Source organism: Leucoraja erinacea, chromosome 19 (assembly GCF_028641065.1).
Source record: "Leucoraja erinacea ecotype New England chromosome 19, Leri_hhj_1, whole genome shotgun sequence".
Lineage (NCBI taxonomy): Eukaryota > Metazoa > Chordata > Chondrichthyes > Rajiformes > Rajidae > Leucoraja > Leucoraja erinaceus.
The window spans coordinates 26,682,584-26,706,740 of NC_073395.1; the positions used below are offsets into that span (position 1 = coordinate 26,682,584).

Here is a 24,157-nt window from a genome sequence, read left to right on the forward strand (position 1 = left end):
GGGGAACCGCTGTTGGTCGCCTCCTCCATGTCGCCTCCCTCGTGGCCCAACACCATGGATTGGTGCCTTTCCCGGAGTCAGGCCCAGAGTTTCAGCAGCGGGCGCAGCGTGGACGTTTCATTGCGGAGCGGGCGAGCCCTTGCTGGAGTCGCCAGAAGAGAGTGCTCCGATCACTGGCCCATGGCCTGTTACAGCCTGAAGCTGTGCGGTCTGCTGAGCTTCTAGCCGCAGGCACAGCGTCCGGAGCCTGGGACCCCTCGCTAGGCACCCCATCGCTGGAGAAGAGCTCCGACCGCCGACCCGCGGCTGATAACATCCTGAAGCCGCAATCTGCGGAACTTCTAGCCGCGGGCGCGCCGTGGACTTACCATCCAGAGTGGGATCCCTCGCCGGGGATCCCTGGAGAAGAGCTCCGACCGCCGGCCTGCAGCCTGTAACATCCTGAAGCTGCGGTCTCCGGTGGGGAAGCGCCGATTTGGGATTTACCATCCCAACGAGAGGGCCTGTACATCCGGCCGCCCACAGCGGCAACTGCGGAGGTTTATGGAGGAGGACTGACTGTACTTTGTGCCCTCCACCACAGTGAAGAATGCTGTGGTGGATGTTTGCGTTAAATTTTTACCGTGTATTGTGTGTTCTTTTTTGATTGTACCGCTGCTGGCAAAATTCATTTCACTGCACTTTATTGTGTATGTGATGAATAAATAATTTGATTGTAGACTTTAGGAGAGCTCCCCTTCCCTCTCACTCCTATACATTACAGAGGCCCCCCCCCCCCCCCCCCCCCCCCCCCACTTACCATCAACACCACCACAGAAACATCTGTGGAGCAGGGAAAAGTTCCTTAGAACCTTCATCTCCAAGGACCTTAAATGGGAGGCCACCATCAACTCCACAGTCAAAAAGGCCCAACGGAGGATGTACTTCCTGTGGCAGCTGCGAAAACGTAATCTGCCACAGGCAACAATGGTCCAGTTTTATACGGCCATCATATGAGTCTGTCCTCACCTTCTCCATCATGGTCAGGGGATATGGGGAGAAGGCAGGAACGGGGTCTGATTAGGAATGATCAGCCATGATCACATTGAATGGCAGTGCTGGCTCAAAGGGCCGAATGGCCTACTCCTGCACCTCTTGTCTATTGTCTGGTTTGGCTCAGCCGCCAAGCATGACATCCGGACGCTGCAGCGCATTGTTCGATCAGCCGAGAAGGTTGTTGGCTGCAACCTTCCCCCCATTGACGAACCGTACACTGCAAGGGCCAGGAAGTAAGCGGGTAAGATCATCTCTGACCCCTCTCACCCTGGTCACAAACTCTTTGAAGTACTTCCCTCTGGGAGGCGACTCCGGACTGTCAAAACTGCCACAGCCAGACATAAAAACAGCTTTTTTTCCACGAGCAGCTCTACTCAACAGCCAAAAGTCTGTAGCCTCCTTTTGCTCTGGTAATTTATTTTATCCTTCACATGTTTAAATTATAATGTTTTATTTTTACTTGTCTACTGTATATCCTGTTGTTATCTTTGCGAGCAAAGCACCAAGGCAAATTCCTTGTAGGTACACATACTTGGCTAATAAAATGTATTCAATTCAATTCAATCGCAGACATTTTTGAGTTTTCATTCCATTTCTCGGTTTCTTCTCTTTGTTTTCTTTACTTCTTCCTTTTCTCTTTTCATGTTTCCTGCTTTCTCTCTCAATATTCTGCTTTTTTGCACTTGCATTTCCTTTTCTTTCACCATATCTATTTTCTATTCCTGTCCTGTCATATATTCTAATGTATTCTCTCGCCTACAACATTTTTTTTTGCATTTAGAGATCTTGATTCATTTATTACTCACCCTATTTTTTTCTTAACTTTCTCACTCCTGGTTAGCTTTATTCGGAGAGAAAGTTAGCACTGATGCAAACAGAAACATAAACACCGGAGACACCAGATGATAAAATTAAGAAACGGGCATTGCTATGAAAGCACCAACAACTGAATGACAAACTCAAAATCTATGGGTGTCCAGAATAGCTCCCATAAGGTGGGTATCCTAATTGTCGTAACTTGATATCATATGGAAATTGACCTAGACCTCTTGATCTGCATCACTGCTCCACTTTCCAATGTATAACATTACAAAGTGCTTATGGTCTGGTCTTTTAGCAAATGAACCTCAGATTTGAATAGGCTCATTTCTGTCAAGAAAAACAAAACAATATCTCTTTTAGGAACTGTATGTCACATATATTTCAAAGTTTTTCTTTCTTCCCCTTCTTCTCCTTGCGTATGGCATGCACAGCCTAACGTTGTGGGACAACTTGTTCTATTTGATCTTATTTGATTGTGTACGCCAGGTTGATTGCATTCGTTGAAACAGGGCGGACCACGTGAAGGTTGCAATCAACCACCCCGATATTTTCTTTGAATAATACACAAACAGTAATTCAATGTTGGAGCAGAATTCAGATTATTGAATATAAAAGTTGGGAGATTATGCTTCAGTAATATCAAACATTACTGTGAGATCACAGCTGGAGTACTGTGCAGGGTACTTTTTTTAACCTCTGCCACCTATTTTTTGCTTTTAAAATAGTGTCACAGGCTTGAGAGTCTGCGGTCCACTCCTACTCCTAATCCATACATTCATAATTACTTTAAGAAAATCGGGGTAGTTAATTGACCCGATCCTAATGGTGTATATGTTCACTCAGGAGACAGGAGAAAGCACTCGCCTAGAATGAGGTATTAAAAAAAGCTAGATGAACACACAAATGCTAGTTTTCCACACAATGTCCACTTCATCTCTATTCAAATAAAATAATGATTCCTATGCAATATTAAACTTGCCATATTTAATCTATATTTTGCTGTGAAGTATCAAATTATATTTATTTTTCACATCCACTAGTCTTATGTATCAGCACTCATTTGAAAAGATATTTCACTTGTATGTCAAAAAATATAATTCAAACATAATATAATATTTATTCACCAATAAAGGAATATATACGTTCCAGAATAAAAAAACACGACCAAGAGCACCAAAATATTCTTGTTGTTGCAGGCAATACAAGTATACCGTCTGATATGTGAAAGGCTCCTACTTACAACATTAGGTGTTATACTTACTGACACAGGACCAACATAATTAATTCAACTCCACTTATTACACTTGTATAATAAATAAGGCAAAAATATTCCTCACCTCCATAACAATAATAAATGCGAGCTTGGCAGCCATTATATGCCAGAAATAAAGGCTATGGTAATACTCCAGAGGATGCCCAGGTGGATATCTGAGGTCACGATACCTGCCACAGAAGGTACATTAGTGGGTGAGTTGAAATGCAATTATTACTGTAAATCCAAAACAAAAGTTATTAGTGATACAGGTGCACAACCTTTTATCCGAAAGCCTTGGGACCAGACACTTGTCGGATTTCGGACATTTTCGGATTTCAGAATGGAAGATTTTTAGCGTAGATTAGGTAGGTAGCGCGGGCGGCTTGAAAAGTCTGGAGCAGCTGCCTCCTCCCCGGAGACCGGGAGAATCATTGCATAAATGTTAGTCAGTTAGTTTGGAGGGATTTTATGTGGTGGTGGTGGTGTAGGGGTGAAGGGGGAAACTTTAATTCTTAGTCTCCTACCTACCTGGTCGGCGACTCCCAACCTCGCGGAGCTGGGGGCTCCATCCGGCCGCGGCGCCGGTTGTAGCTCCGACCCCGGCAACTCTACCCCTGGCTGCGAGGCGCTCCAAATCCAGCGCGGCCCGCGGCCGGACGCCCCAGCGGGGTGCGGGCAATGCCTTACCGGGTCGCCGTGCGGCAAGCTCCGGAGCGCTGTGGCCGCCTTCTTCCAACATTCGCGGAGCGTCGCTGGATTTGGAGCCGCGGAGTTGGGGGCTCCGTCCGGCCGCGGGCGGCGCCGGTTGGAGCTCCGACCCCGGCAACTCTACCCCTGGCTGCGCGGCTCCAAATCCAGCGACGCTCCGCGATGTTGTGTGTCGGCGGCCACAGCGCTCCGGAGCTTACCGCACGGCGACCCGGTAAGGCATTGCCCGCTCCCCGCTGGTATCCCAGCGCTGCGACGCGGCCGACTCCCGACATTCGCGGAGCTGGGGCGTCCGGCCGCGGGCGGCGCTGGATTTGGAGCGCCACGCAGCCAGGGGTAGAGTTGCCGGGGTCGGAGCTACAACCGCCGCCGCCCGCGGCCCCACCGGCCACAGCGCTGTGGAGCTTACTGCACAGCGACCCGGTAAGGCATTGACCACTCCCCGCCTCTCCGACCAGGTAGGGGACTAAGAATTAAAGTTTACCCCTTCACCCCCCTTCACATAAAAGCCCTCCAAACTAACTGACTAACATTTAAGCAATGATTTGCAGATGTTTAAGCGTCTCCCGGTCTCCAGGGAGGAGGCAGCCGCTACAGTAGTACAGACCTGGGTTGACCGTGGGTCGTTTTGGGTCAGGTTTGGCGCCAAACGCGAGCTTTGGTGCGCAGACGACATCTGGAAAAAATGGCCGGTTTTCGGAGCTTTTCGGTTTCTGGAACTCCGGATAAAAGGTTGTGCACCTGTACTCTACATCAAAGTAGTAGAAGTTTTGCATTGTTTCTCATAGCAGTTTGATGAAACATTCACTTCTACGATTTTAATCATTATATTATTAATAATCTTTGATATTGTGCATCTTATAGAAAAAAGGTGCAGGAGTAGGCCATTCGCCCCCTCGAGACTGTGCCGCCATTCAATGTAATCATGGCTGATCATCCACATTCAGTGCCCCGTTACTGCCTTCTACCCAAATCCCTTGACTGCGCTATCTTTAAGAACTCTGTCCAGCTCTCTCTTGAAAGCATCCAAAGAACCAGCCTCCACCGCCCTCTGAGGCAGTGAATTCCACAGACTCACAACTCTCTGTGTGAAAAAGTATTTCCCCATCTCCGTTCTAAATGGCTTACCCCTTATTCTTACACTGTGGCCCCTGGTTCTGTACTCCCCCAACATCGGGAACATGTTTCCTGCCTCTAGCGTGTCCAAACCATTAATAATCTTATATGTTTCAATAAGATGCCCTCTCATCCTTCTAGTGGGCAGTGGGCAGGTGCTATAGACCTGCACGGGAAGGTAGACGCCCCCGCCCCACGAGTCTTGGGTAGATGGGGCTCGTCAGCCTGGGAAGGCAGTCCATCTAGGACAGGGAAAACTCTGATTTAAAACCTCCACTGCCTTGTGGCCATATCCAGTCATGGAAAAGGCTCCAGGAGTAAACCTCAAGAAAATCCGGATTTGGAGTCCCTAAGGCAGTTCGTCATTGTCTACAACCTCAGTCTGGCAGCTCCCGCGACAGCGCTGGTGCCAAACTGTAACAGCCCAGCTGTCCGTCTGGATCGATCAGCGACGTGGAGAGGGGGGACTTGCTGCATGGGGAACAACCTGTCCTCCATATGACATCTGACAAACTAGGATGCATCACTCATGGTCAGTCATGACTGAGGGGGGCCTACTACATCCTTCTAAATTCTAGAATTTAGCCTAGCAGCTCCATTCTATCAACATATGACAGTCATGCCATCCCGGGAATTAACCTGATGAACCTACATAGCAAGAATGTCCTTCCTCAAATTGCGAGACCAAAACTGCACACAATATGCCAGGTTTGGTCTCACTAGGGCCCTGTACAACTGCAGAATGATCTATTTGCTCCTATACTCCTCATCTTGTTATGAAGGCAAACATGCTATTTGCTTTCTTCACTACCTTCTGTACCTGCATGAGTGACTGATGAACAAGGCCCTCAGATCCCGTTCTACTTCCCCTTTTCTCAACTTGACTCCATTTAGAGTCAATATATAATATACAAGGAAATATACATTTCCTTCCCATTATAGCTGTTGAAAAGCTCAAAGAAAATAATCTCGAAATTACGGCTTATCTGCTTACTGCCCATGGTAGTTGACTACCTGCTAAATTCACATGGTTGGAGTAGGTTCTCTGCTACGAATACCTGATTATATCCAGGTTCTCCTTATAGCTCAAAATCTCAATGCCTGGTAATATCCTCTTAATTCTTTTTTACACCCTTTCCAGTTTAATGACATCCTTCCTATAGTAAGATGACCAGATATATATGTGGTACTCCAACCATGGCTTTACCAACATCTGTACAGCTGTAAAATGATGTCTCAACTCCTGCACTTGATACCCTGATTAAAGGCTTGTGTGCCAAACACCTTGTTCACACTACCTCCACCTGTTCACCACTTTCAAGGAACTATGTACCAAAACCCCTCAATCTCTACCATATACTGTGTTCTGTATTCTTTTTTATTCTCTTTGCAATTACCCCTATACCTACCAAGATTATGTCCAGATTTTGGGGCATTGGAAAATAAGAAGATAGAAAAGCTAAATTTATTAGGCAAATACATTTACAAAACTATCATGGGGCTCAGAAATGTTTGCTTTAAGTGAAAGATGCTTATCTGGAAACATCCCAAACTTTTCATGATCTTCCTTCAACCCTCGCCCCCCTATCACTAATATAGAACCTGTGATCCACCACTAATCTTCCCTTGAATTTTGAACTACACTGTGATTACCTCTGATTCTTGCAATCATATTGCTTCCCATACCCCTTTTAAACTCTATCTGCCACTCGGTTTCTCTTGAACAGTTTCCTTCCTGCCAGAGTAGATCAGAACTGAGGCAAGCCAGCCATGGTCATATTGAGATGCAAAGCAGGATTGAGGTGCCAAATGGACTACTCCTCCTTCTAATTTTTTATGTTCATATGCAATATAAGTTACCGATATGGCTGACTTCCTGGTGGGAAACCCTGCAAGTCCAGATTGCCAGCCATAATCCCTCCTGCATTTGAAACCTCAAACTCCATGAATATCAGGCCCTAAATCTCCATCAAACGAGATATAACCTTAGGGCCATCTCATTCCTAAAAACAGAAATAGACATTTCAGAATGCACTACCATAAGATTATTAGTTTATTGGTGCGGTGTAGCAGCGGTAGAGTTGCTGCCATACAACACCAGAGACCCGGGTTCGATCTTGACTACAGATGCTGTCCCTATGGAGCTTGTACATTCTGCCTGTGACCTAAGTGGGCTTTCTCCCAAAGCTCCAGTTTCCTCCCACACTCCAAAGACGTACAAGTTTGCAGATTGGTATAATTGTAAATTGTCCCTAGTGTGTAGGATAATGTTAGTGTGCAGGGATCGCTGGTCGGTACGGACTCGGTGGGCCCGAAAGGCCTGTTTCCACGCTGTATCTTGAAACTAAACTAAACTGAATTATTCATTCACATTTTAGCGAACGTGGATGATTCACTATGAGATGTGTCCCCGCAATTTTCTGGGAGAATTATTTAATTGTAATGGAAGCACCAACCTGCAAGTGGTCTGGGTTTCAGGGTCAAACCAAGAAGGGAAGTTGATGGGCTTGCTGATATTACTGAAGTCAGCGATTCTGAAAACAGAGAGGGTACTATTGGTGTAACCACGCATCGTTGGGCTGCTGTGCTCTCCAAAGGGTACCACTGATAGCGTCCAGTAGTAAACAAGCCTCGGTATCATATCAGAAGTAAATGCAATGATCAATGCCTATAAACACAAAAAAAAGCCTAAGTGTTATATTAAATTATAAATTGCAAAAAACTATTATACAACATAAATGGCTCTCCTATATTTCTTTCTATAAAACTTGGTAATCTCCTATTAAATATAAAACAATGGGAACAAATTGAGTTACATTTTAAGTATGTCCCTAGTCTTAAATGCATTTGTAAATACAATTTAAAACTCATGACTTTTGTTCAGTGTATTTAACAGTAAGTTCATGTTCATAACTTGTAGGAGCAGAATTAGGCCATTTGGCTGTTCATTCATGGCTGATCTATCTTTCCCTCTCAATCCCATTCACCAGCCTTCTACACATAACCCCCAACACCATTGTTTGACTTTTCTACATTTTATTTGTTTTTCTCCAAAAAATGGAACTGAATGTGATCTTGACAGTCCAACCACTATTTTGTAAACTACAAAATGATATCACAACTCTTATACTCAACTCCTTGTCCTTTAAAGGCAAGCATACCAAATACCCTTTTTACTATTCTATCCAACTGTGTTGACGCTTTAAATGAACTATCGACTTGTCTGCTAACTTCCCTCTGTACATGAATGTCCCCAAGGTCCCTGCCATTTACTCTACATGTCCTCACAGAAATTGACCTCCAAAAATGCTGTCTGGATTCAATTCCATCTGCCACTGCTCCATCCAACTTTCCAGCTGATACTTATCCAGGTGTATCTTTAAACAACTTTCTTCATTATCCACAACGCCAGCATATTTTGTACCATCTGTACACTTACTAATCAGGCCCCTCCCCCACCCCTATATTCTCATCCAACTTGAGCCTGGTTTAGCATTCATTGAGATCTTGCCATCTGTGGTCTTGTCACAGAAAGAAATTAACCTTATATTCAAAATTAACAATTGATCTCATATCAAATGATGCTGTAAAAATGTTTGAACTACTGCCATTATTTGCCAATACAAAAGTTTCAATGTTTACATATTTCACTTCTGAATGATCTAGATTTAATTTTTAGATTTGAAATTCTCTGATTTGAGATGCCCCAACAAGCACAAATACATTTTCTTTATCTCTCAAACATGGTAGGAGGAGGTCATTTGGGCCATTGAGACTACGCTACTTCTCAGAACTAATTGATTTAATTCCCCTCTCTCTCTCTCTCTCGCTGTAACCCAGTCTGTGCACCTTGATTCTCTTACTTCTATCCACCCTGGAGGTAGTTCTCATGAACCATTTAACCTACCTCTAGTAGCAGAGTCAAGGATCAAAGGTCATAGCCTCAGAATTAAAGGACGTTCTTTTAGGAAAGAGGTGGGGAGGAATTTCTTTAGTCAGAGGGCAGTGAATCTGTGGAATTTATTGTCACAGAAGGCCGAGGAGGCAAGTCAATGGATATTTTTAAGGAGGAGATTCTTGATTGGTACGGGGGTCAAGAGTTATGGGGGAAAAGGCAGGAGAATGGGGTTGAGGGAAAGATAGATCAACCATGGTTAAATGATGGAGTAGACTTGATGGGCCGAATGACCTAATTCTGCTCCTATCATTTATGAACTAATTAACACAAATCATTGTAGACAAATCACAATTCATATCCTGACAATTTGAGTATTTATGTGCAATTCTCACTGCATCACCACCAGAGGCGGCGTACAGAGGAAACTTTTTTTTTCAGTTTTATGTGGAGGGAGAAACTTTTTTTTTCAGTTTCTTACCTTGCCGGAAAAGCAATTAATGTTTGGATCGCATTCTCCGGTCGCTCTGCGGCCTACCATCGATGGAGCTGGAGGCCTCCTCGAACTGACCTTGGATCTCACTGAAAGACTTACATCAGAGTCGATCCCTTGCCTCGGATCGCTCCAACCGCAGCCTGCGGTCTTTACATCGGGAGCTCGCTATCTCGGGAGAGGCCATGGATGTTGGGAGCTCCAACGTTGCAGAAGGTTCGACCAGCCACAACGCGAGGTTCGATCATCCGGCACGGGGGAGCATCCCCCAATGCAGGAGCAGATCGCCTGGCGCGGAGGGCCCGCTGCTGGCTACAGGAATCAAGATCATCCCGTCAATGGAGGGCTCAAGTCCCCGACCATGGGAGAGCAGAGGGAAGAGATTGAACTTTTTATCACCTTCCATCACAGAGAGGAATGTGGAGGAGTGATGGATGTTTACGATAAAATGTGTTTTGTATGTTCCGTTGCTTTTTATTTGTATGACTGACTTGGCAAATGAAATTCCTCGTATGTTGCTAAACATACTTGGCTAATAAAGTATTATAGTGATTGTGATCTTACCACTGTAAATTTATTAATCAGAACAATAATCTGTCTTTGATTTCTTGAGTTTCTACTTTAACTGTTTTATAAGAAATTGACAAGTTATTTTAGATACCATCTCCCTGCCCATTCATTTCATCATCCTTACAAAAAAGTTAAGTTAAGGAAAAATAAATTATTCGTAACCAATCCATATTGTCTCCTTCAAATCAAGGAATATTTAGCCGCTCTATTCTTTATCATAGAAACATAGAAAATTAACGTAGGAGGAGGCCATTCGGCCCTTCGAGCCAGCACCGCTATTCATTGTGATCATGGCTGATCGTCCCAAATCAATAACCCGTGCCTGCCTTCCCTTCATATCCCTTGATTCCACTAGCCCCTAGAGCTCCATCTAACGCTCTCTTAAATCCATCCAGTGATTTGGCCTCCACGGCCCTCTGTGGCAGGGAATTCCACAAATTGAGAACTCTCTAGGTGAAAAAGTTTTTTCTCACTGCAATCTTAAATGGCCTCCCCTTTATTCTAAGTCTGTGGCCCCTGGTTCTGGACTCGCCCAACATTGGCACCATTTTTCCTGTATCTTGCTTGTCTAGTTCTTTTTATAATTTTATATGTTTCTATAAGATTCCCCCTCATCCTTCTAAACTCCAGTGAATACAAGCCTAGTCTTTTCAATCTTTCCTCATATGACAGTCCCGCCATCCCAGGGATCAATCTCGTGAAGCTACACTGCACTGCCTCAATCACAAGGATGTCCTTCCTCAAATTAGGAAACCAAAACATACTCGAGATGTGATCTTACCAGAGCCCTATACAACTGCAGAAGAACCTCTTTATTCCTTATACTGAAATCCTCTTGTTATGAAGCTTAACATTCCATTAGGTTTCTTCACTGCCCGCTGTACCTGCACGCCAACTTTCAGTGACCAGTGTACAAGGACACCCAGGTCTCACTGTACCCACCTCCCCCTTACCTAACCTAACCCCATTGCGATAATAAACAGCCCCCTTGTTTTTGCCGCCCAAGTGGATAACCTCGCATTTATCTATATTATACTGCATCTGCCCACTCACTCACTCAACCTGTCCAGGTCACCCTGCAACCTCCTAAAAACCTCTTCACAGTTCACACTGCCACCAGCTTTGACTCCAGTCAAAAAGGCCCAACAGAGGATGTACTTCCTGCAGCAGCTGAGAAAACACAATCTGCCACAGGCAATGATGGTCCAATTCTATGTTGCTGCCATCATAGAGTCTGTCCTCACCGTCTCTATCATGGTCTGGTTTGGCTCAGCCACCAAGCATGACATCCGGAGGCTGCAGCAAATCGTCCGATCAGCTGAGAAGGTTGTTGGCTGCAACCCTCCAATGACGAACTGTACATGACAAGGGCTAGGAAGCGAGCGGGTAAGATCATCTCTGACCCCTCTCACCCTGGCCACAAACTCTTTGAAGCACTTCCCTCTGGAAGACGACTCGGGACTGTCAAAGCCAATAGAGCCAAGTATAAAAACAGCTTTTTTCAACGAGTGGTAGCGCTGGTAGTATGCAAACTTAAAGCACACGGCATTGGGGTTCAGTATTGATGTGGATAGAGAACTGGCTGGCAAACAGGAAGCAAAGAGTGGGAGTAAAAGGGTCCTTTTCACAATGGCAGGCAGTGACTAGTGGGGTACCGCAAGGCTCAGTGCTGGGACCCCAGCTATTTACAATATATATTAATGATCTGGATGAGGGAATTGAAGGCAATATCTCCAAGTTTGCGGATGACACTAAGCTGGGGGACAGTGTTAGCTGTGAGGAGGATGCGAGGAGGATGCTAGGAGACTGCAAGGTGACTTGGATAGGCTGGGTGAGTGGGCAAATTTTCCCCTTAGTTGGCACTCGATGCAGCCTATCCAAATTGTAAATGATAAGTGTCCACCACTTCCATCTCATTCCACACCGCCACCACTTTGGTAAAGAAGTTCCCCCTCATATTACCCCTAAAAACAGGAAAGCTTGTTTGAATCTATTATCTAAATGGTGTCCGACTATGTGGATAAATGTGAGGTTATCCATTTTGGTGGAGATGAAGCAGCGAGACCTGGGTGTCATGGTACACCAGCGAGACCTGGTTGAAAGTCGTTGCATGTAGGTGCAGCAGGCAGTGAAGAAAGCGAATGGTATGTTAGCTTTCATAGCAAAAGGATTTGAGTATAGGAGCAGGGAGGTTCTACTGCAGTTGTACAGGGTCTTGGTGAGACCACACCTGTAGTATTGCATACAGTTTTGGTATCCAAATCTGAGGACGGACATTATTGCCATAGAGGGAGTGCAGAGAAGGTTCACCAGACTGATTCCTGTGATGTCAGGACTGTCTTATGAAGAAAGACTGGATAGACTTGGTTTATACTCTCTAGAATTTAGGAGATTGAGAGGAGATCTTATAGAAACTTACAAAATTCTTAAGGGGTTGGACAGGCTAGATGCAGCAAGATTGCTCCCGATGTTGGGGAAGTCCAGGACAAGGGGTCACAGCTTAAGGATAAGGGGGAAATCCTTTAAAACTGAGATGAGAAGAACTTTTTTCACACAGAGAGTGGTGAATCTCTGGAACTCTCTGCCACAGAGGGTAGTCGAGGCCAGCTCATTGGCTATATTTAAGAGGGAGTTAGATGTGGCCCTTGTGGCTGAGGGGATCAGAGGGTATGGAGAGAAGGCAGGTACGGGATACTGAGTTGGATGATCAGCCATGATCATATTGAATGGCGGTGCAGGCTCGAAGGGCCGAATGGCCTACTCCTGCACCTAATTTCTATGTTTCTGTTTCTATGCTACTCAATAACCAAAAGTCGGTCGCCTCATTTTGCTCTGGTATTTTATTTCATTCACATGTTTAAACTGTAATATTTCATTATTTGTGTTTAATGTTTCATGCGTCATTCTTAATTGTTATTACGGTATGTCATGTGGTTACTTGCGAGCACAGCACCAAGGCAAATTCCTTGTATGTGTACATACCTGGCTAATAAACGTATTCATTCATTCATAATCATCGACAGTGTCGGTCTGGGTCTAAAAATATTGGTTGCCAGGAGCCAAACTACAATGCCACCCACAACTACAATGCTATCATTTAACAGGGTCCCACTTGCCATCACTTGCTATCACTTCATCAGGGGCCCACTTGCCATTGGGCAAGCTGACACCCTGGCCAGTCCACCACTGATCATTGATTCTTACCCAAAGGTTAGATATCTTGATTTCCTCTTGCATCATTCTGGAGCAGTGCTATAGCAGGTACAAATATTAAATCAAATGAATGTAACTTGGCTGATCTAAATTCTGGAAGATTATTCTTTGGACATCTTAAGATTCTCATATACTTCCTTTATAACCATGATGATGGAGATTTGGTTACTTTTTTAGAACAATAGAAATAGAACCAGGTATGGCCAATTCATCTCTTTTTCACCACCATGAATTCAGAAGTGATATTTTGCTTGTACTAAACCTGTCCCTTCATTCCTTTGTTATCCAAATATGTATTGACCTATTTTCCATGCATAACCAGCAACTGAGCATCCAGTGAGCTGAGCAGAGGGTTTGATTTAAGGAGCTTCTTCTCATCTCAATCAAGAATGGCTGATTCCTTATTGAAACACTGTGACCCTTAGTTCTACCACAGAGGAAAATTCATCCCTGCTTCTACCCTCTTGAGCCCTGAAAGAAGATCGAACATTTCAATAAGATCACCACTCATTCAAAACCCTGAGAGTATTAGCCCAATCTGTTTAATCTTTTTCCCATGTAACAATTCCTTCCACCCCAAGAATTTTGTGCCACTAATTTCTTCATTACAATCATTTTACTTGGATTTTGGCAAATTTCCATCCCAGATTCAATATTATGTTTTCTAAAAAGATTAGCTATGCTGCTCTCTTCCTGTAAGGCAAAAACCAATACAAAATAATTTGTCAACATATGCACCATTTCCACATCTTGACCTTATCCTGACTCAAAGGCTCGACTCACGTTTGTTACAGCAGCAAAAATAGCCACTCCATTGAGAATTGGAAGCCAGGTTCCAATGTCTTGTGCTTTGGCTGGAAGAATGCGTCGAAACTGAGTAGTTATTTTCCATGCATCTACTCGAATTTCAATGATGTTATTGATCAGTGCCAGTAAGGGTGCCAGGGGAAATGATGCCACAAAGATTGTCGCAAATCCAAACTGAATCACTGTAAAATGAACAAAAAATTAAAGTGAATTCTTAATGCCCCAAAATTATTTGTATTGTTTCTCTATTTCATGTACAATTACTGTGAGAGGAAATAGTAAACCTTCTGATCATCTGGATCCTAAATAACAGATTCATGGCAAAGGAATTACTTGCATTTGGACAGTTTGGGAATTAAACATGCACAGGGTGTTACCGCACTGCTGTGCAAGGCTGGATTTATGATTATGAAGGGAAAAAAAGTAAATAGGAGAAACCAAGAATTGCAGATGCTGTTTAAAACACAAAGAGATAAAAGTACAGGAGTAACTCCGCAGGTTAGACGATATCACGGGAGCACATGGATAGGTGATGTTTTGGGTCAATACCTTTCTTCAGTAAATAGGAAGTACTAGACTAAGAGGGACCCATTGAGTCCCAGTCACACGGGAGGCCTGGTCCCCCAATGGAACCCATTCCCCAACGCAATATTCCACCACTCACCCATTCCCCCAAAGCAACCCGTTCCTCCAAAGCAATATTCCACCACTCACCCATAGTCCCTAACTGCGCAGGCACGGCTCATCACGTGTGAGAGGGGAGGAGGGGGAGGGAAGTGGGGGGTGTGTGTGGGGGGAGGGGGTGTGTGGGCGGCAGGGTGTGCGAGGACAGGGTGACTGCGGGGGCGGGTGTGTGGGGGGGGGGGGGGGTTTGTGTGCGGTGGTTGGGTGTGTGGGGAGGGGGGGTTCTGGGGGAACAGGGGGGTGTGTGTGGGCGGCGAGGTGTGTGGGGGGAGTGTGTGGTGGGGATGTGAGGGAGGTGTGTATGGGTATGTATGGGTGTGTGTGTGGTCGGGGGGGTGTGGGAGGGGAGAAGGAGCCAGCGAGGGGTACCAGAGGGGTCATGTTTGGAATTGGCGGTGCAATGGGGACTCACAGCGGGCGCTGGTCGTTCTCCTCTGCCGGGATCAGAGTCTCTGCTTTCCATTTGGCGATCGGCGACATCTCCAACTCCAGGCTGGGCTGGGTCTCTGACTCTGGGCTGGGTCTCCCACGCTAGGCTGGGTCTGGTCTCTGGCGCTGGGCTGCGCTGCTGCTTGGGGAGGGGCTGGGTTGCTTGGGGCTGGGCTGCTTCGGGTCCCTCCGAAAGTCCGGTTTGAAACCTCTGCCGGCTTTCCTCAACTCAGTAAAGACGCGATGGTGCAGGAAGGGGCGGACCATCCCGTGGAGTGACAGGGGATGAGACTAATCCGCGCGCCACTGACTGGCAGGAGACCGGATCGATCTGCGCACGCGCGGTTTTTAAGATTTTGAAACCTCGCTAACTTTTACGACATTCAACCGATCGGAACGAAACTTGGTGCATTCGCAGCATAGAAGAATGGTGAGTGAACTGGCGAAAAATCGTAGCGCTATCGCGAACCGTTTTTACGCAAATAGAAAGACCACCAAACCGGAAGATATCAAGATCAGAGTTTTAGTTATGTATAGATGTTCAGGATTCATTGATGATAAGCAGATTGCGGTGTTGTTGATAGTGAGTAGGGTTGATTTTGTCCAAGAACTATATTGTTTGTTCGATATGATGTGCAGAGAAATGGTAGATGGAGCTTAATAATGAAATGAGCAGAGTGATAGATTTTGGGAGGACTAATAAAGCTAAGATTTACATATGGATCCTTGGAATATGTGGGATTTGCAAGTTATCCCATGCAAGTGCTTCAGTTTTTGTCTGCACCCTAACAATGTGCAGATTGATGAATTGAATTATTGCTGTGGGTTGGCCAAGGGTGCAGGGTTTAGTAGCATGATCATGTGGTGACTTTCTGGGAATAACAGCAGACTAACACAGGACAAATGATATCTAAAGACCACAGCACAAGCAGTCAAGGCAATTAAGATGGCACATGAGACATTTGCTTCATTAGTCATGGCACAAAACATAAATCCTGATGTAGGGTTTTGACCCAAAATGTTGACAATTACTTTCCTCTCCCAGATGCCAGCAGATTGTTTGTTGCTCAAGATTCCAGCATCTACAATCTCTTGTGTCTTCATAGAATATAAGAGGACGTAGGTTACTTTACAATTATATAAACTAGGTTGCAGCTGAAGTACCGTGCGGCTTTCGAGTGGCTACATAATAAAGGTGGTAATTGCAGTGGAGGTAGAGCCATGAGGATTTACCAGGATGTTGTCTGGGATGGAATGTGGTGGTGGAGCAGGTAACTTAATTGCACTTAAGAATCATTGAGATAGGCACTTAAAATTCCACAGCATAGAAGGCTGCAAGCCAAGTGTTGGGAAATGGAATTAACATAGATGAATTCTCGATGGCCAACAAGGGCATGGTAGCTGTTTACCTGCTGCTTACATTTATGACTCTCACATCTGATGGAACAGTTTTACAAATCATTATACTTGGGTCAGTGTTGTCATCTGCTGGCAGAAACATGGCACTACACTAATCATTAAAGTAAGTCTTATGGTGTATTAATTATGAGGCATCATCTATCTGAAGGTTTCTATTAGATGCCAAATTGCAAGCCCGAGTTGTCTATCATCAATGTTTATGAGTGGAACATCATGGATTAGATGTTTCGACATGCACTTGGGAATATAAAAGCATAAAACCTCCTCAGACTTTAGAAACTTGTGAAACAGAAGAACATTTGAATCATTGAATAAATTACACAATCAGATTAAATTCTCTTAAAAAGATTCCATTATGCATTCTTTGTACAATTGCATTGAATCGCTTTCATTTGACTCATATATAGAGGTGCTGACTTGAATAAGTATTATTGTGATTATTTAATCCCATCTCCTTTATATCGACACACGATACTTGATCTCAGGCTCAAACCAGTAGAACCCATCATTGACGCTCGATGTACATGAACCAGTTTTAAGCTTTACATAATATATCTAATTATCACAAATAACAATGTGGGAAAATTATTATTGAAATTTGCAGGTGAAATACCTCAATGAGTAACAGGCTTAATATAATGTAAAAAGTATTTCATTTGTACTAAATTAAACATGAAGGTAATTCATAAATATGACATGTATAAAAACACACCCATTTCAAGGTATTCGTAAAACAAGCCCAACTTTGATATGGATTGCAGCTGATAATCTTGTTCCCATCTGGGGAGCACATTCTCTGAGCTTTTAGTCTTGCAACGACTTATGAGATTCTTTAACCACCTGTGAAAAGAACAGCAGGGAGTTGGTAACTAGTCAAACTTTTCAGATGATTACAGGCAGTTTCAATCAGTGCAGATTTAAAACAACAAGCCATAGATGATTTAGGTTTCAGCATGCCAAAGGTCTGCACTGGTATATTTCAACAGGTTGCTGATATCACTGCCAACATGAAGGCACATGCTGCAAAGGCATGAAAGCATTTGGATCTTATATGCAACAATAATGCTCCAAAAATGTGCAACAAATCTCATACCCTAGGAATCAAACTAGAAAGCTTCCTATTGTGGAATCCACTTGTTATTCATTATGCAGGTTTGACAATCCACAAGGAAAACCATCAAAAATAACTTTTATTTCTGAATTTAGAAATATCAAATGGTCATAAGTGACACACTATTAGAACTTCCAGTTGAAAACATGGGGATTAGAATTTCAGACCACGCACAAGACCTCTGTCCATCAATCACTTGCAGAAAAGGGAAATGTTGACTTTTAAAACATTTTGATTGATCTATAGTGTACTAATACAACACACTAGCCAGCAGAGACCGGAAACGGGGAGCAATGTTGGAGAGTGCAGAATAGAAAAAGAATGATACGGGGTCTATCAGAGATGAATGAACTCTCAGAAGGAGGTGCACAAAATGCAAGGTAATTTCTACATTCAACACCAAAACTGTCACCGAGCTTCTCAAATTTGTATATTAAATACATTTTAAATTAAAATAAAGGGTGTTAAAGCAGATTTTTATTTAGATTCATATTTTGTTCACGTGAAAATCACCCTTTGAGCCTATAAATTAATTGACTTACGGAATGAGAACTTCTTGAATGTTGTTCCATATCGCTTTTCCTCCCATCACTACGAGCAGTTGGGTTGAGAGTTCTATAAGGCAGCCACCAGGATCGCACTGTAAATTGAACCAAGAGGTAAGCTGAGCAGCTGCCAGGAATATTTAAAAATATTTATGTAAGTCATCAAAGAAAATACGTTTAACTTCTTAAGCTGATTGAGAAAATTAATAGACACTTTATGCCTTTTATAGATGTTCCAAAATGTCTTACCGACAGAAAAAGGCCAATGACAAAGGAATGGAGTAAAATATCAGAAATATATTGCGAGTGTAGGAAACATAGCTTTTATTTATAGAATCATAGCACCTACGTTTCTATTTAAAAAGGACATCCTTAGACGCTGCCTGAAATATCACATAGTTGCTTATTACCCAACCAGGGAAGCAGATAATTAGACAAATACAATCAAAATACTTAGTCTTATCAGAAAGCACATAATGTTAATTACAAATGGGTTGTGGTAATGAGTTGATTCAGTTTAAGTAATCCTTATATAGCATATCCTCGATCTTGTTTATGCTGTTAATTGAAGAGCTTGGCTCTGTCTTGGTGTATTTCCCCAGAGGGAAATATTGGCAGCTGAGACATTGTAAAAAGGTTTCTCACACACTCTTATGATTCACACAACAGCCCTGTTACAAAAGTCTATTTTGGTGTACATTATATTTCCACTCGGATGTTTCATGATCAGAAATACAATATTTTGGAAGTCAAATGGAGAAGGATTGTTGTGTTGTTAAAAAGCTACATGCAGCAATCCAGTAAGTTTAAACCAATCTATTGGCAAACAGGTTTACAGAATTACCTGGAGAAGAAAAAAAAAAACCCTTTCCATTAATTAACCAATAATAATTAACCATTCTGAGGTGGAGCTGATTCAGTAATTGGGCAATATGAATATTATCAATATCCAAAAATAATGCTTTGTATTAACATTATCAGTATAAATATGTGAATGATCATTGATGATACGTGGGACATTCGATTTTTCTATCTATTTCCTAGATATGCTTGTTGTTGGCCAAGACAGCATTTATTTCCCATCTTTGATTGCTTAGACAAGATGGCATCTCTCCTTGAACCAGTAATAGTTTGATATAGTGAAATAACGTTCTGGTTTACTACCAAGGAGTTAATCATCATCACATTGGCATATGATCCACACCAGGCAAATCTTAAGAAATTCCACTCCAATGAGATTTATTAATCAAAAGGGCATTTATACAAAGCTTCGTAATTTGTTTACTAATACCTTTTTAAATTTCTACATATGTAAAACTGATGTTTCAAACTAGCAAACTTCTATGGTGGACTATTCATTGATGATCAATGGAATATTAGAACAGTTGCATAACTGATCCACTTTTGTTTCCTCAATACAAAATAATAATAATAGCAAACACATCATGTTTCGACATACTAGCTACGGCAGTTAAGGCATTTTGTTGTGTGAAAGTTCTTATTACCTCTTCATTCCTGAATCGTCCCAACCAATAAACTGGCTCTCCAGGATAACCTACAATTTTGCCTTTAAAGAAAGCTATGTAGAAGCAGGAGGAATAGTAGTTGACGAATTGGAAGAGAAACATCTTCAAAGTCAAACTGTTTTCATAATCCGTTTGGGTTCTTGGAAGCTCTGAATTAAAAATGACAAATAATTCAGTAATTACTACAATTCTGGAGTGACTCCATCCTTCCAGAATATGAAACCTACCATCTTTCCATCCAACTTTACCATCCAATTGTACAGGCAGCCTTGACATCAGTACTGCAAGACTGTATCTGGCTACCTTGTGTATGAAAATTCTGCTAAAGGTATCAGTTTACTGATCCAAAGAATGATAATAAGGCATACTAATAATCGATAAAGCACGATTTTAACTATCATCATAATAATTATGCAGAATTGTTGGTTTTGCATTCTAAATCATGCAAAGTTAACATGATATAGCAGTACAGTGTTTCAACAAAGGCACAGTATAACAGGTTACTACCAGCCATGTACCACGTGCAATATTCATGGTGGTATGTTATTGATTAATTCCAGCAAATTAGACAAAACATTTAAAACATTCAATACAAAAGTCCAATACATTTTTTTTTTTAATATTTTGTTTTTATTCACAGTTTCAAGTATCTGGAAATTAACTTACCAAAATCTGTAATCAGTATTGCGACTCTTTCATAGATTATGTTCAAAATCATAATGAACACAAAGTTAATGAGAGAAGCTGTGACAGTAGTGGCCATCTGAGGAGTTAAATAGTCTTTGAGAGGCTCCAGGTCATTATCCATTGCCTTAGGGAGGTTGACGGAAAATTCAAAAAAGACAGCCAGTCGATAGACAATGATGGCAACTACTGAGGCAATAATTAGTGAAATCTGGAAGAACATCAGGAGAACATATTTAGGTCTATTGAAACCTTAAGAAACTTAATTAAAGAGACACTCATAGGCCTTGTTACAACACCAATATCTACCCAACAAGGTGGAAAATTGCCCTTGTATGTCCAATTCCTAAAAAGCAAGGCAAATCCAATCTGGATAATTGTCACCCAGTTGATGGCGATCATCAGCAAATAGGTGGAAGGCATTTGCAGTATTATCAAATAGCATTTACTTAGCTGACAAATGCTCATAGAAACATAGAAAATAGGTGCAGGGGTAGGCCATTTGACCCTTTGAGCCATTCAATATGATCATGGCTGATCATCCAAAATCAGTACGCCGTTCCTGCTTTTTCACACACAGAGTTGTGAGTCAGTGGAATTCGCTGCCTCAGAGGATGGTGAAGGCTGGTTCTCTGGTTACTTTCAAGAGAGAGCTAGCTAGATAGGGCTCTTAAAGATAGCGGAGCCAGGGGGTATGGGGAGAAGGCAGGAACAGGGTACTAATTGGGGATGATCAGCCATGATCACATTGAATGGCGGTGCTGGCTCGAAGGGCCGAATGGCCTACTCCTGCACCTATTGTCTATTGCTTTCTCCCGATATACCTTGATTCCGTTAGCCCTCAGTGCTATATCTAACTGCCTCTTGAAAACATCCAGTGAATTGACCTCCACTGCCTTCTGTGGCAGAGAATTCCACTTCTGTTTGAGTTTTAACAGGACTGCTTGGTTCCAGACCTTATCACACACAGCCTTGGTCCAGAGTTCAATTTCAGAGGTAGTCTCCACTCTATCACAGACATTCCTCTGTTCTTTCCACCCCCTCCCCCTCCCCATCTGTATAAATGAACACATATCTGAATTCTCACTTTTCCAGTTCTGATAAAAGGTCATCATTAATTCTGATTCTCTTCCCACCAATGCTGACTGGCCTGAGTATCCTAACAGTTTGTGATTTTATTTCAGATTTCCATCATCTGCAAATTTGTTGCTTTTAAAGTATTTAAAGAAACCCTTCCATAGTTGCCTGCTGTAACAGGAACTACATTTGCTTAAATATCAGGATAGGTTCTAAAAATAAAAATTAAAATACACGAGAATGAACAGGAAAAGAGCATTAGACTCTTCCTGTAGAAAATCACCCAGAACATGGTGAATGGTTTCCTGCTCCATAATGAACTCTGACTATAGTTCATTCTTTGCTCTCCCTCTCTCTGATGTTTGTATAATTAGCATAGTAAATATGCTTGGTCTTCTGTAAGGCTATTTTCTCCAAGTAAAAAAATCATGCGTCTTGTGGCTATGTTACCAGTTTTATCCAAGAATTATTTTAAATACAATTATCTACTTTAAAAATTAATCATGGGATAGTTTTGCTGAGCTGCACATGATTTAAATGCTCGTGGCTCCTCACTATCAATGAAAGTGAAGAAAGAACCAATTGTAAAGATGCTGACAACAACTACAGCTTCTTACCCAGAAAAGGACTGTAGTTCCACCACAAAATATCCTCATACATTTTCCACAAGCAGAGTAGGGCACCATCTCCTCTTCCTGTAAATGAAATTATGCATAAGTTAATTCTTTAAGTTTCTTTTTAGTTCTTTTAAATTTAAAATTGATGTTTCTAGCATGGCATTTGCCAGATACATGATAAACCTCAACATTATTTTATATGATCATTCTCAGTTGATCGATAAAATGTCTCTTTTATTTAGCAACGTTACAAAATTTTGAGATTTAAAAAATCAAGTCTGCAATTTATCCCATCAAATAAAGCATAAAAAGAAGTTTAATTTGACACCTAATTAACTTTCGTATCTTCAGTATTAAAAAGGTTATGGCCATTTCCATACTCGGAAATTAGCATCTTGTTCCCTATTCCTTTTCCATTGACTTAACACAAAAGCTGTGACCAAGGACAGTCAAAAGCCCATAACTTTCTTAAAAATCAAGAGAACTGAATGAACTTTTCAGTTATTATAGATTGAAGCATTCTGAAACAAATATAAAACATCTTACTTGGATGACCTGAAATTAAAGCATATAATTAGTTAATTACCAAATTGTAGTTAATTACAAAATTGACCGTTGTGACGGAAATAGTAATAAATACCCAGACTGCCTTGAAAATTCAAAAATGTGATATTCTCAAGATCAGAACTTTAATATTATTGTATTATATGCTGTAAATCCGTAACAGATAGGTAAATAAATTACAATTTCAAGCAATAGTCTTTATGGAGAAGATCAGTTGCTAGCTGGTACATTGGCATATCATAATCAGCAGCATCATCATACTCCTCAGATTGTAACCAATAAGCAACTCTGTACACCTTGTTTTTCCTCAACTTTTCAATTTTGGCCTTGTAAACTACAAGTTTTTGCTCTTCAAACCACACATGACATGCCTTTCTGCCCACTACTTTCCCATTAACAATCTCCTGTAGATTCCACTTCTTAAGAAAAGGATACATTTTTAAAATAGCCTAAGTATCCAAATAACAAACAAATCCATTCACACAATTCACAATATAACATGATTTTTAAAACTCACTGTCATGAATTTATATCCCAGATGGAAGGAATTTAAAGTTTAATTCCCATAAATTAATCTAAAAACATCCATCCAATATATAATCAAATTATTGTTCAAATTGTTATATATTGGTTATATAATCAAAATCTAAATATTTCTATTTGACAGATTATATCAATACTTATTTTAGACTTGGACACTTGAAATTGATTGTATTCCTTGGAGATAACTCTCTTTTTACCAGGAGTAGGTAGAGCAGAAGGAAACAAATGTATTTTTGTAGGAAATCAGACAGTCTCTGTGGGAATTACCTTGGTCACACCTATCCAAGGCCCGACAGGCCTAAAGAACCTATGAATTTACCTGTGTGATTGGATTCTTCCTTCGTATTGTGCACTTTGCTTCATATTCTGCACGGCGTGGCTCTTCCTGTTCTAATTCCACAGTGTCCCATTCGTACTCCAATTCCGCCTGACGACGCTTCCAGAATTCCAAAAAGACAGTCACTGCAAAGAATCATCTATCGTTATAATAACCACCCAAACATTAGCGAAAATCATCAGCATAATCCTTTGGAGGCAACTAATTCAAGCAACAAAATTTAAATCCATCAGCAAAGGTTAGGGACCTTGGGATCCAAGTTCATAACTCACTAAAATGGCTACATAAATAGATAAGAGTTGTAAAGAAGGCATATGGTATGCTTGCTTTCATAGATTGGAGCATTGAGTATAAGAGTCAGGAAGTCATGATGCAGTTTTATAGAAACATAGAAAAATAGGTGCAGGAACTAGGCCATTCGGGCCTTCGAGCAGCTCCACCATTCAATATAATCATGGCTGATCATCTAAAAACAGTACCCCGTTCCTGCTTTTCCCCCATATCCCTTGATTCCTTTAGCTCCAAGAGCTAAATCTAACTCTCTCTTGAAAACATTCAGTGAATTGACCTCCACTGCCCTATGTGGAAGAGAATTCCAGATTCATAACTCTCTGGGTGAAAAAGCTTTTCCTCATCTCAGTCCTAAATGGCCTACCCCTTATTCTTAAACTGTGACCCCTGGTTCTGGACTCCCCCAAACATCGGGA

The 24,157-nt window shown here is 42.1% G+C and overlaps 1 protein-coding gene across 2 annotated transcripts in view; it reads right to left on the reverse strand.

Annotated features, from left to right (window-relative positions):
* Positions 1-24,157, reverse strand: part of ano6 (anoctamin 6) — a 107,085-nt gene that overhangs the window by 7,527 nt on the left and 75,401 nt on the right. For both annotated transcript variants that reach the window (XM_055650703.1, XM_055650704.1), the window contains 9 exons: positions 23,433-23,575; positions 22,007-22,084; positions 20,295-20,523; positions 19,608-19,777; positions 18,100-18,197; positions 17,159-17,286; positions 13,891-14,096; positions 7,393-7,604; positions 3,195-3,300 (listed from right to left, as the gene is read on the reverse strand). In XM_055650703.1, coding sequence (XP_055506678.1) covers positions 3,195-3,300; positions 7,393-7,604; positions 13,891-14,096; positions 17,159-17,286; positions 18,100-18,197; positions 19,608-19,777; positions 20,295-20,523; positions 22,007-22,084; positions 23,433-23,575 — 1,370 coding nt within the window. The remainder of the gene's footprint in view (positions 1-3,194; positions 3,301-7,392; positions 7,605-13,890; positions 14,097-17,158; positions 17,287-18,099; positions 18,198-19,607; positions 19,778-20,294; positions 20,524-22,006; positions 22,085-23,432; positions 23,576-24,157) is intronic.